The sequence below is a fragment of the Myodes glareolus genome, chromosome 20, assembly GCF_982192425.1.
Source record: "Myodes glareolus chromosome 20, mMyoGla1.1, whole genome shotgun sequence".
Lineage (NCBI taxonomy): Eukaryota > Metazoa > Chordata > Mammalia > Rodentia > Cricetidae > Myodes > Myodes glareolus.
The window spans coordinates 45,960,927-45,975,175 of NC_142045.1; the positions used below are offsets into that span (position 1 = coordinate 45,960,927).

The window sequence follows — 14,249 nt, forward strand, 5'->3', positions numbered from 1 at the left end:
TTTTCCCATCCACATTTTGCTGTGTTCATATTTGAAATTCCATGCTTTGAAAATGGACAATTCAATTGGCAGTCTTTTCTTTTCCCGCATCCTAGTTATGGGTCCTGTCAATATTCTAGTGAGAAGCTCACTACTTTTCCTTCAAAACAACACAATTCACCTGTCTTCCTCTTTCCATCTCTTACTTCTGTGTTGATGATTTCAGATAAACTAATCTTCACCCTTCAAACAAAGTTCAACTTATACCTGAAATCTGAGGGACTTACTAATGCAACATAAATTAGAAATGTCCTGATCTATACCGGGCCTGAATAGATGTTAGGGTGAAATGTTGAAAAAGACATACTTTCACTAAGCATGCAGGAGACAAGGGCGGGGGGAAGCTAAACAAGTCCCACATTATAATACGTGCTTTGAAGGAAACAAAAACTGACATGAAGAATAAGAGGTTATCGTGCAAGGTGGGTACTAAATCTTTTCCAAATAAGCTGGAATTAAAGGTGCAACCTAAGGGGTACAGAGCATCCACTTTAGATGGAAGCATGCAAGGTATCACCCTGAGGAAACAGGCAGCCAGCACAGCTGCCCTAGGAAGTGTGAGTGTATGCTCACGTGTGTGGGGTTATGTGCATGCTTGTGCATGTGCTCATGTTCAGAAACCAGAAGACGATGTCAAGTCTGTGCCTCCATTACTCTCTGCCTGATCTGAGGTAGGGTCTCTTCCTGAACCTGGAGATCATTTCTTGATTAGGCTGGAAGTCAGCAGACCCCAGCAATCCTCCTGTTTCAGCTCTGCTTGGAGCAGGGGTTACAGGCATTTAAAGGGAACACTCAGCTTATTACATGGGTCCTGGGGTTAAAACTCTAGTCCTCATGATTGCAGACCAAGTGCTCTTAGCTGCTGAGACATCTCCCCAGTCTGCTTCTTTTTAAAAATTTTCATTGTGAAATGTGCACAGAATTCATATCTATGATAATAATCCCTGTGGTACATGAACGACAAGGGTTTATCTACATGAACAGCATACCAAAGCCAGAATATACTCTTTCTCATTTTTTATCATGATATTTTTCAAACAAAATTTGTTTTTTGTTTGTTTCTTGTTTTTTCCTCCTTCCATCCCCTTCTCTACCCAATAGCTTTCCACCTCCGTAGGTTCCTTTCTGTTTCTATGTTACGTGTATCCTTTGGTCCTTCCTCCCTTCCTTAACACTACTCTAGTTTCCTCTCGTGGTCTCCTATCTAGTTTCACAATCTATACCCACACCCACTTATTTACGCACATGCAAACACTAAAAGTTAAGATCTGCACATAAGAGAGAATGTGATTTTCTTCCTGGGCCTTTGTCAGATCATTTAACTACTTTCCAGACCTATCTATTTTCCTGTTAGCCTCTGACAACCCAGCTGCAACAATAAGGCAAGGAAGGGAAGTCTAGAAACACAGAGGTTACTGCAGGAATACTCACTCGATGTCCCTCGGATTTTACTAGCCCACATATACACTTGTATTTTCTAGAACGTTCTTATTCTCTCTCATATTCTTCATTCAACTTCATGTCACCTTCCAGAATTTCTGGGATCACGAAGACACTATTCTACCATGTGAACTTGAAGTGATGTTTTTACCCATTCTAGTTTATTATTAACATGTTCATATTATCAATTTAAATGTTTAATATGGATTTAAATATTAAAATTTAAATATGGATTTTTTTTATGTTCATATTCTTAGTTCTTACACAGGAACTCCAGTATAATAGCTTCAGCTGTGATCACCTAATCCAGGTTTAGCTTCCATCATCTTTAAATATTTTCAACCACTAAACATAAATTTACCTTAAGTTTTTATTAATAGTGTAAATTAGTAAATTCAGTCAATTACTAAATTTCAAATATTGGGCTAAATTATTTACATCATAATATTTAATTCAACCAACTCAATAATATACACAGGTTATTATTTCCATTATCTCTATTTTTAAAAATGAGAAGAAAATTAAAGCACAGAGATGCTAATTATGTAATTTACCCAAAGTAATTTTTAATTGTAGATCTGTCTGATGCCAATGTCCCCAATAATTATATATGTCAAGTATTCCTGATGTAAATACCTTTGGCATTGTCAATCTTATTAAACAAATTTTTAGCTGACTTTTAATCTCTTAGTACTGTCTTATCAATATAAATTTTACTTCTTTATATATAAATTCATCTCCTTGTGGTCCTATAAATATTTTTTTCCTTTTCCTTATGCTTCCCTCTGTCTAAAAATATTTCCTTCTCTCTTCTCAGGGAAGCCTCATTAGCATTTAAAGTCCTAGCTTAACTCTTGCCTATTGCAGAAGATTTTCATTCAGTTACTTCTTTCCTATCTATGAATTCTCAATAATCGTTTTTTGAGATAAGGCTTCACTATGTAATTCCAGGCTAACTATGAAGTCATGATCCTCCACTCAAATTCCTGAGTTCTGGGATTACAGGGGTTTCCTAATTCAGCTTGTCATACATGTTTGCATTATTAAAAATAGTTTTTCATTTTTCATCATCTTAGATTTTCAACTTACATATATATAAATATTATGTATTAAGCTCTCTCTATATATGATATATATATAGATATGTGTATATATAAGGTATATATATTGTATCTTATATATGTCTGTAATCTAGGTGGCAAGAGAAGATATATATGCTGCATGCCTTAAGAATTCCTTAAGCATATATCGAATATCAAAAAATGTTTTATCAATATCTCTAAAACAAAGTTTGGGGATTGGCATGAAAATAAAACTCTAAATGTTAAAAGGCTGAATAAAGTTAAAATAGAGCTGCAACATCAAAATGTCCACAGGAACATACTCTTCCCTATATCTCTCTTTTCGGTGTCTGCTATACTGAGACCTAGATTTGGAGATGGCAGAGCTTCTGGTCATTATTCTTCAATCTGCAGCTCTCTACCATTGAGAAGTTTTGCATTTAATGACTCGCCTACCAGAAAAGATCACTTCAAATCAATGCAACACTACTGTGTACAAAAGCAAAGACAGTTACTCTTTTACTGAAGTGTAGTTCAAATCACTGAGGTATAAATTCTTCTGCAAAGTAACATATACCAAATATATGGACTTACCTCTTTCAATTATAAAAGCAGCCAAGGAGCTGCTACATTTCAGATATTGCGAGTGAGCGGAAATTAGTTGATTAAATGTTTCCTTAACAAGCTGTGAAATCTTGGCATACTGGACTTGTCTTCCTTCTAGAAAAAATAAAAAGCAGTATGAATTTGAAGAGCACTGTGATTTTTCCAAGAAATGCTTTATTTTACAGTTACATTAGTTATTAATTTATAGAGACACATAGACAAATTTACAATTTTTGTTATGCTTATATTCAATTGTAAAAGAATAAAAATTACAGAACTTTGCTCCTATGAAAGATATGTTATCAACCTCAATACGTAAACACTACTGTTTATGTTTGCAGACTTCAGTCTAGACATGACATTCAAACTCATGGTACACAGGGAATTGTTTCTGCTGTGCAGTACTCTCTATCCTACATATTTCAATATACCACTTAATGACCTGAATCTTCCTCAACTTACGGCAGTCAAAATATATTCATCATAGTCATCAAGACACAAAATGCTTAGCTCGCCCAATGAGGACCATTGCAAACCAAAAAGCATTTGGACTTCTGATATAATTTCATATTCCCACTAAAAAACTTCCTGACCTTGAAAGATGGTTCAAATAATTCCAAGTAATAACCGAAATCAGCACAGAACAGTATATATAGCCAAGAATATAAATTAATTACCCAAAAAAGCTTTATTTATTTTTAAACATGATGGAGCCTGAAACTGCAAGGCAGAGTCCTGGAGATCTGATATTTTGTTCATTTACAACTGTGCATTGCTAATCACAGTTCATGTGTTCCAGTGGCTAAGAAACTGCAGACACCACTGGTTCATTACTCCTGAGAGCTGGCTGTGCAGCACGTCTTTTATCTGTCTATTTTGTTTTTAAGACAGCATCTCACTGTATAGGCCAGGCTGGTCTTAAACTCATGATCCTGTTGCCTTTACCTCCAGAGCTCTGGGGTTACATGCATTTGCCAACATGCCCAGACCACTAAAAAAGGTTCTTGATGCTCCATAGTAGATGTTAATGGTTGATCAGGTGGTTCATAGTTCATTTAATATTTTCAAAGCAAACGGAAATGATTTTGCATTTGTGCAATGCATGTATATGAAATGTATGGCTATTTAATTTTTTAATAAGTTCTCTTAATAATCATAATTTTCTAAAAGGCACACACATGTGTTCAGTCTCAGTATCCTGGTAAGTGGATATGACTATTTCAAGTCCATTTATCTGTTTGCATTTTCATTTGTTCATATTATTAACACTATACTTGAAATAACAAAAAAGATAAAGAGTAAAAGGACAGTCATGAAATTAGAAAATTCAACTTTGAGTTAAAACTAAGTGAACTAGTGGTTCTGTTTATCACCCAGAATTCACAGTACAGAAAAAGATTTTTTAATTATTCCTTTTTATAAAAATAAGATATAAATTCATAAGTTCCCCTCTCCAGATGCAGAACCACTGCCACCAATTCTCTACAATTATTTTTAGACACAATTAGTAAGTTTAAACATACTTCATTTATAAAAATCAAACCAAGACCATGCTAAAACCCACTCTTTGTATTTACTTAGTCATGAGCATTCATTGGTTCACCTTCATGGTGGTTGTTAATGGATTTCAATCTCTCTAATCATTCCAAGAATGAATTACTGTATGGTTTGCAATTATTTTATGTCTTATTTTATGATGCAGAAAAGTATAACTGCAATAAGTACCAATAGGATACAAATCATGGATATGGCAAGAAAATGCTTTGCTGTATATTAAAAACATAAAGAACATTTGAGACTCATCTGTGCCAATGTGAGATGAGGATATAGCCTAGGAGTAAAGCGCTTGAAATGTACTCCCTGGTTCAATCCTCAACTCCACAGAAAACAAAACAATATGCTAAAATAGCCCTTCTCTTAAAGATCTGTTTTTATTTATGAGTATGCATATCTGTTTTTCTGTGTGAATGTGCATGTGTGTAGGGGGACTCATGGAGGCCAGAAGAGGATGTCAGATCCCCTGGAGCTGGGATTACAGGCAGATGGGAGCCACCCAATATGGGTGTTGGGAAACAAACTCCACTCCAGTCTTCTGCAAAAGCTCAGATGGCTGCTGAGCCATCTCTTCAGCCCCCTTATCTTAATGTTGAAAGAAATGGGATTTTGAATATAACCAAATCAAATAGTTATTAAATATACCTCTCAGCATATAAATGAAAAAATGAACAAGAACAATACTATTTTCCCTGTACATGTGTGCTACAAGGGAATCATCACAAAGGATTTGGAATAATGAGATGAAACCGTGACACACACAAAATCTGTTCACACTAATTTTTAAAAGATATTTATTGTGTGTGTGGTGGGGTTGTATATGTGAGTGCAGGTACCAGTAGGAATCAGATCTTGAATGCTCTTGAAGCTGGAATGACAGGCAGCTGTGAGTGCTGGGAACTGAATTGGTGTCCTCTACAGTAAGCAGAGTAGTAAGCAGGAGATTGTAACTACTGAACCATCTCTCCAGCCTTCTTACAGCCTTTGACTACGAGTTGCTAACTTCAAGTGATACCCATTATCATGAATAATCTGAATCCATTTTCAGAGCTGGTATACTACTGTTTTCGTAAAGGTATAGTCCACTAGAAATGTACTGCGAAGTAGACAGGTTGGAACTATCAACCTTGATAACTGGCCCTACATGAAATATTCAGTAATTTTTTGTCTCATATTTTTTCTTCAAAAGTTTTAATAGTCAATTCTTATTTTAGCCCCATATATTTGTTTGCTCACCTTTTTCTGACATTTGACTCTAAAACTCAATTCCCAAAACTGGACTCTACTTTTACATTATTTTAAAACTATCCTTTCTGACTCACATGCCCATTTATTAGGGTAACGTGATCCAGATCATTTATCAATTCTTTGAAATTTATCCCCTTTAGTCATTACAGAATCTAGAGGTTGATAGGGAATGACAAAACCTTTTCCTAAGAGTGATTAAGCAATCACTCTTATAGACAGAGCCATCAAGGATGTTCATGAACTATTACACCCCTAGGTCATGTTACCATGCCTATTTCTTGGTGGATTTTGTCTTTTGAATACGCTTATTTTCCCTGGTCTCTTCATGCAAGCACAGAAATAACTGAGACCCCTTTTCTTTGTCTTAGAAAGAGAACTAGAACAGCAAGGCTGACTGGAACCAAAGCCTAACATCCAGGCCTAGAAAAATGAAAGGAAAGCTCTTTTCATTTTACAAATGCCTTAAAGTCTGAAGTGTTTCTCAAATATCATCAGTATAGAAAATTAAGAAGAATGTCCTGCCTTCCAGGAGACAACAGTCTACAGTCAAGGACACAGCTGCCTACAATACTGAATGTGACAATGTCATGATAAAACAATGACAATTCTGATTTGAGACTTTCTGTATTCTAGACACTAATGTATTGTGTGCCTATCAACTCAGTCCTCACAATAATTAATGAGGTAATTGTTGTAATGGCAATTTTAAAAGTGAAAAGATAGAGCCAGACGGTGGTGGCACACACCTTTAATCCCAGCACTCGGGAGGCAGGGGCAGGCGGATCTCTGTGAGTTCCGAGACCAGTCTGGTTAAGAGCTAGTTCCAGGACAGGCTCCAAAAGTTATAGAGAAACCCTGTCTCAGAAAAAAAAAAGTGAAGAAACCAAAATGCAATGAGAATTAATTAGTTCATGGTCTTATAAATAGTAATTTCGACTGAAGATTTATATCTACACACATATATGTATACTTATCTATTTAATTATATATCACATATGGTAATATATATATATCTATGTATAATGCATATGTGAGTTTTAAAGATTTTGTGTTTTATCTACATGTGTATATATATATGTATGTATATGTACCATGTACATGCCTTATTAATCTATCTTCTTATTAAAATGGTCCTGTCTACCAGTATTTCATGTGGTTCTGACAAATGACTCAAAGTTCCCACACCATCTAGGCAAACAGTTGACCACCCAGTCATACCCCTTTCCCATTTCTAGACAAGCCTCATTACATTGACAGGCTACTTGGTGAACTGACAAATCTTGAACTTGCTATCCTCCTGTCTCAGCCCCCAGAGCAGTTAGGATTTATATATGCTGTACCATCGGAACTAGATAAAATCCCTTTAAAAATCTTTCCTCTCCAATCTCATTTCTCTCACTACAAGCAATTTGTTAAGGAAAATTTCCCCTTTAATAGAAGCATGAAAGGTCTGAATAAAATGTTTAGGCACATTTTCATATCTGTGGATTTTAATTTTTCAATGGGTTAATTTTTTAAAAAGAACATTTCCTACCATATTGTACTTTTGAAACATATGCAGCCTCAGGTGTAGCAACAGGCTCTGCAGGGATGGGAGGAGGTCCTGTAAAGAAAACAAAACCAAACATAGCAGACGATGAAACAGCAACCTTCTAAAGAACTGGGAGCCAGAACTTTTCTATTCTGCAGTGACAGTAATCCAAAAATGCACTCTAAAAATAATAACCCAAGAACAGTGGTACACAATGGTTTTATTTTCTTTATACTTCCATCGACTCTGTACACAATGGTTTTATTTTCTTTATACTTCCATCGACTCTGCACACAATGGTTTTATTTTCTTTACACTTCCATCGACTCTGTCATCATCAAGCTCACTGGCTCAGCTGATCTTCCTATTTTGACATCAGCTGTGCAAATGAGTTTCTGAGTTTCCTGATCTCACCAGCACAACCTAGCTTCCTTTGTAAAAGCTGCAACATTCTGAAATTCAGCTTACTTCATAAACTTAGGAACAATTTTCTGTTTACAATAATACTATGTAAAGCATTTAAAATTAACATTTTATCAAAATGAGTAAAATTATTTAGAATGCTCTTATTAGGCTTTTAACAAGCCAAGGCTACAAATTTTCTAATATTATTTCTATTCTTTACAAATGTTTTCTAGGTCAGACCTAGAAACTAAAGAGCACATAAAAACTGGACCAGAGGGACACGAAAAAATACTCAGGATGATGTGAAGAAGCTCTGAAAGTTAAGGTTTTTAACCTAGTTAAAAGAAAACAAAAAGAATTCCTCCAAGCTTATTTCAAGGTGAAAACCCAGTTAAAGATCCAGATACAAGCAAGGAGAGAGTGGTGACGTCACCTGCCGTCTCACACTAGAGAGAGTGCTAGCTAGAGTGACAGCTACTCCCTGGACTTGAGAAAAGCAAGTTGAAAATTCAGGAAGGACTTAAAATTCATAAACTCAAGAGAATATGGCTCAAGCAGAAGGAAAACTAGAGATATTAAATTCTGCTTACTATGAACAAATAATCTCAATAAGTTAAAAAAACTGTACAAGGAAAACTTTATTGTAAAATACAAGGTACAAATAGCAAAACAAAGTTGAGCAAGAATAAAATTAGAGAATTCACATACCCAGATTAAAAAAATTATTCCAAAGCTGTGTAATCAAAACAGTGGCAGTAATTAAAATAGTGTATTATTGCCATAAGGACAGATACAGAGACCTAAGAACCCAGAAGAAGCCCAGAAAGATAACATCTAGTTGTTTTTAACAGGGGTATCACGGGAAATTTTTTGACAAATTCTCCTGGGAAAACAAACATTCACAAACAATAGAATGAAGTTGTACACTAGCTTTGTATACAAAAATAAAAATTTATCAAAAAATTTTAAACATAATAGCTAAAACTACAAGGCTATAAAAAAGAAACCATAGGGGGTAACTTCACGACATTGAATTTGGCAATAACTTCTTGGGTATGACATCAAAGATTACGTAAGACAACAAAAGAAAACTGGATCTATCTAAAGTAAAATGTTTTATAAACCAAAGGATACTAACAATAAAGTTAAAAGGTAACCCACAGGATGGAATGTTATTTGTACATCATGTATTTTTTAAGTGCCCAGGGTAGAGTTTAAAAGTCAGTAATGATAAAATTAATTTAAAATGGAAGAAATGACTTGAACAGTATTTGTCTCCTTAAAAAGATAATATCCAATAAACACATGAAAAGGTTTTTATCATCACACAAATCACAAATGATACTACTTTATATTCTTTAGTGTGACTGCTGACTGGCAAAACATAGTTATATGTTTTGGTGATGAAAATACAAGATCAGTGCAATGATAAAACAATGCAGCCAATAGCAACTGAAAGAAATTATTCAAATTCTGTAATTTTGTAGTTGTTAAGTGATCCTACATTAAGTCTTTCAGATGACTCCTTCTGGAAAATGACATGTTCAAACACATGGTAGCCAGTGGAATTTACCTGCTGGTTCTATAACTCTTGGCTCAGGCTCATCCAATTGTAGAAGCTCATCAAGAGCTAACTTTGCTGCATTGGATCTAGATTCCTTTTTATTTTGTCCCAGTCCAGTCTTGTATTGAACACCATCCACCACAGCACAAAAAGCAAAATACGGTCCCATAACATTACCTTGAAAAAGAACCCAAAATGAATGCTACAATAATTCACAAAATAGTCTTGCAATTAATGTCTAAATGTTAGAAAAAGATTCCAGTATAAATTTCTAGAGATCTATTTAGTATTAAATTATCTCCTTCTAGCATAAACTCAAATTAGGGATTAAAATTACAATTCTATCAGTCTCTAATTCTGTGGTTTCAAGCGACTGTATTGGCTGCAGATATAATACAAACAATAAAGACAGCTTCAGGTTACAGTATAATGGATAGTAATGGTTAGCCCTCAAATATTTACTGAACTACTTGAGAGGTAGTAAAACATTTGAAGACTTCTATCAATATTCAAAACTTCAATACAAATAAAATTAATTTCTCTCATCTCTGGATTGTCCTATTAATTTTATGAGCTCCAAATTCAAAGGGATACCTTTGAAGAAACTTTGCCCATTAAAGCATCATAGTACGTAACTGAATCCATTATCACTCAGAAAAGGGAAAGTCAGAAAACATACGGCAAGAGCCAAAGTAACCGAGAAAAGCATCTTCTTGAATTAAACTGAATGCCCATTCTTCCACAAACTCCCCAGCAGGATCACCTTTACACTATTACCTTTACATGGATTTTGGATTTGTCTCATGAAAAATGAAATTTAATCATCTTCCAAATTTACAGGTAGAACATTCTAATGTTAGAAATCTCTTCTAAATCTCTAAACTGCTACTCTTTGGTTAGGGATGACTAGGGAGAGATGGTGCGGGAGAATTGTCTGTATTCTGTCAATCATATTTTAATAAAACGCTGATTGGTCAGGCAGGCAGTATAGGCGGGAAAGCCAGACAGGACCTAGGGGTGGAGCAAAGAGACTGGGAGTATTCTGGGACACAGGAAGCCCTCAGCCACTCCTGCGCAGACCACTGAAGAGGCAGCATGTAACTTGCCCAGCTGAGAAAGGTACAGAGCCATTATGGCTAACATAGATGAGAATAATGGGTTAATATAAGTTATAAGAGTTAATAAGAAGCCTGACCTAATGGGCTAATCAGTTTATAACCTTATGGAATCCTGTGTGTGATTTTCTCTTTGGGGCATGCCGACTGTGGGGTATCAGGCGGGACAGATACCCCAACAAGCCGGCCCTCATACTACAGAGAGATAACTATGCACACCCCTATCTTATTTTCTCACATATTTACAACCATGCTACAATAATTGTTTTGAAAAGTCACACTCAAGATTTTACTAGGAACTTAAATCTATACATGGCTAACCTTGCCTTTTCTCCCTTACCTAAACATCTCAATTTACCATTTTTTCATGTTTACCTGTATTTCAATCTAAACTGCTAAGTCAGAGAACGTTTTACATTCTTAACAAGTGGCTCCGATGATTCTTATGTGTGTTTCACATTAAATGTGTTAGAAAGTGTTCTGTATTAGAATACTGAACTTTGAACCTCAAGTTATTTATATTACAGCTTCACAAACTTACTGAATCATATTTGTAACAAAAACGAACACCATTGGCAATCTTCAGACCAGTGAAGCACTTTCACTGGGCATTTTTATCTTTTTACTAATAGCTTACATTTTCCAAGTCTGTTCTATTTGAGAATAATGTGGGAAAGCTAAGAGTTAAAAAAAAGATTGAGATTACAAGTTTACTGGTATTTCACCCAAACAAACTTATTAAAAATCTTTAGCAAAATTTCCAGAGCTTTAAATTATGTTGCAAATCTTTGATAAACATATAGGAACATACAGGCAAAAGTTGGAAAAAATAAACAAAACTCTATGCATACACACAAATATTCCAAAGTTGTGTTTCTAGTATCATGTTTTTAGTCAATGTTTTTTTTTTTTTGAGAAAGGATTTCTTTGTGTAACCCTAGCTGTCCTGAAATTCTCACTGTAGACCAGGCTGGCCTAAAAGCTCAGAGATTCGCCTGCCTCTGCCTCCCAAGTGCTGGATTAAAGATGTGCGCCACCACACACAGAACAGTGCTTCTTAAAAGCACCTATTCTTTCCCCAAGTTCCTAAAATTCTTACTTATTGTCAACAACACAAAGAGATTAGAAGCCTCTTTCTGGTTCTGACTCGTTATATTCCTGTAGTTGCCCACAAGTACAACATGGTGAGACCTTTTTCAGGGTTAAGAGAGTGGAAGAAATAAATGTTCAGACAAGTCTGCGCATACAGTGCCAACATGGAAGCGCTCCTTTCAGATCAAATCCTTAGGTTTCTGGGGCCAAATCTGAGCACATTGTTTCCTTAGGCACCATAGTCACAGAGGCTTTCTCATGACCATGACAAATACCTAACATTGCTACCATGTACATCACAAAATACCTGTTAACTCTGATAGCACATACCATAAGCGGCAGAACCACTAACGTGCCCTACTTTTGAGGAAAACACTAGTACTGGGACGATTAGACGCAACTTCAGACTTGCCTGTTGTTACAGTCTCCTTAAGGTCAAGCTGAACACGCTGCATTTGTGCAAATTGGTGCAAGGCCGACACAGGATTTATCTCTCCGCGTTTGTATTTCATTATAAATTCTTTAGGTATTTTTTTTGGAGGAAGGACAGGATTTGAAATGGACGAAAGACCTTTGGAAAGCAATGGCTCTGGAAAATTACCTATGGAACAGATGTTTATACTGGTCAATTTGGTTTAAAGAAAACGAGCAAAACTACTAAATCCTTCTTAAATAAGTATATGCTTCCCCCAAGTCCCTACTAGACTGTCTGGACACACACACAGGCACAACCTGCTATTGGAAAGGCAACTTTTGGCATACTGAGGGCACACTGTACCAAAATATTAATGATAGAAAAGATACCAGAATTTCAGTGCTGTTTTCAGAGATAAGCCATTTTTACAGCTGGCTCACTAAGGCCTATATGGAAACAATACAAATCTGGCTTTGTTGGGACCACAATCTTGTTTGGAGCTCTAGTCTGCTCTTATAATGCCTATTCCACTGAGTCACTGAAATCCGTGTTTTACAGTGTGTTTGCCTCGCTTTGTAGTACCATTAAGTGATGTGTAGGATACAAAGAACTTGTTAGCCTAGTTCTTTCCCTGACACCTCATGGCGGTGGGGATGGAGGAAATCATACTTTAACAGTGAAGGTGAGGTTATTATACTAATAATTGATCTGCAAGGCTAAAGAGTTCTACAGGCCGCCTACTGTCTTCTATGTCAACAATTATACAAATGTGACAGGGTCATAGAGATACACACAGACCACACATACATACATACACCCCAAACACCACAGTTACCTGCCATCCCAGGGTCTTAATGAACCAAGGCACTTCTAAAAAAAATAATAAAAATAAAAAATTTTAAAAAAAGTTGTACCTGTCACTTGTGTAACCTTGGATGCCATATTCGACAGGCTACAACTTTCTGAGGAATAACCGGTGGGCAAAGTGACCGTCTGGGCTGATGACTGAACTGGTAAGTTCTTTTTCAGCATCTGAGCAAAGCTAGGAACCCTGGTACTCTGAAACCAGTCATTGTTTCCAGAAGTTTTCTCACCTGTTTAGGATGAAATTGGCAGAAAATGAAAACCCTAGGTAAACAACAAGTTCCCAGAAGGAGGAAGAGAAACCCACGAAAACTTTTAAAGCCATAGCTTTTTCTCCGCCATACGCATAGCCATGCTACCGCCAAATCCCTCTTTGATTAACCGCAAAGCTGTGTTGTCTTTTAACAGACAATGAAGTCTTGAGAATTCCTCCCCGAAGCTCAACTACAAAAGGGAATGGCGGGACCGCTTAGTGGCTGAGGGAAGAAACCATCAATCCCCTCAGGATGGAGGGGCCTCATTAGCAAGGACCAGAGAGGTGAGAACAGGAGAGGACAGAACCAAACCGGCGGCCTCCCGGCCAGCGCACCCCCGAGGCTGTCCTTCGCCGACTCCCCGCCCAGGCTCGCCGGTAGGTGAGCGGCTAGAGGCAGGCCGAGCCGAGGGCCCGGGACCGGGGCTCGGCGGCTGCCGCCCGCGGTCGCCATCGCTGAGCTGCCACCGTCGACCTCTCGTCTCAGGCCTCTGTGGGGCACGCGGCCGGGCGCGTCTTTCAAAAGGCCCTCGTGCTGACCCTGAGGGGTGGGGCTGGCGCCCTCGCGGCGCCCGTCGTCCAATCAGCAGGGACCTCCCGCCCTCGGCCCCACCCCTGCGTCCCCGAGCACGTAGTCTGGTCCTGTCCCCGCGAATGCTGCCCAGGTTCCAGGCCTCACGCCGTTCTCCTGGCCACGGTGGCGGTCCACAGCTTTCTGTCTCTGGAAGACAAGGCCCCGAGGTTCAGCCGCTTCTCCTACCCTGCCCCACTCACCTCCTCATGTGGCAGCTTGTCCTCACCCCAGTTCACTAAGAGTGACCCCAACCTTCAAGAGCATCACATGACTGCTTATCCCCGTCTCACGTAGGGGTGACCCCACCTCACGTAGGGTGGCCCCAACCCACTTAGTAGACAACTGGTGCCAGCCCTCCCAAACCCCCAGATGCTCCTTGACCTCATGCATCTAGGAGGACTTCCTGTATCTAGGAGGACTTCCCCTCCTACATACTTCGAGACAGCCAGGATACCCGAGACTTGTTTCAAAGACACCTTCACTTTATG

The 14,249-nt window shown here is 37.7% G+C and overlaps 1 protein-coding gene across 1 annotated transcript in view; it reads right to left on the minus strand.

Moving 5' to 3' along the window:
- Adad1 (adenosine deaminase domain containing 1) overlaps positions 1–13,670 on the minus strand; it is a 31,363-nt gene extending 17,693 nt beyond the window's left edge. The window contains exons 1-6 of the mRNA XM_048424837.3: positions 13,524–13,670; positions 12,985–13,164; positions 12,068–12,256; positions 9,458–9,625; positions 7,483–7,551; positions 3,135–3,260 (exon numbers count right to left, since the gene is read on the minus strand). Coding sequence (XP_048280794.1) covers positions 3,135–3,260; positions 7,483–7,551; positions 9,458–9,625; positions 12,068–12,256; positions 12,985–13,164; positions 13,524–13,641 — 850 coding nt within the window. The 5' untranslated portion in view covers positions 13,642–13,670. The remainder of the gene's footprint in view (positions 1–3,134; positions 3,261–7,482; positions 7,552–9,457; positions 9,626–12,067; positions 12,257–12,984; positions 13,165–13,523) is intronic.
- Positions 13,671–14,249: the final 579 nt, after the last annotated feature.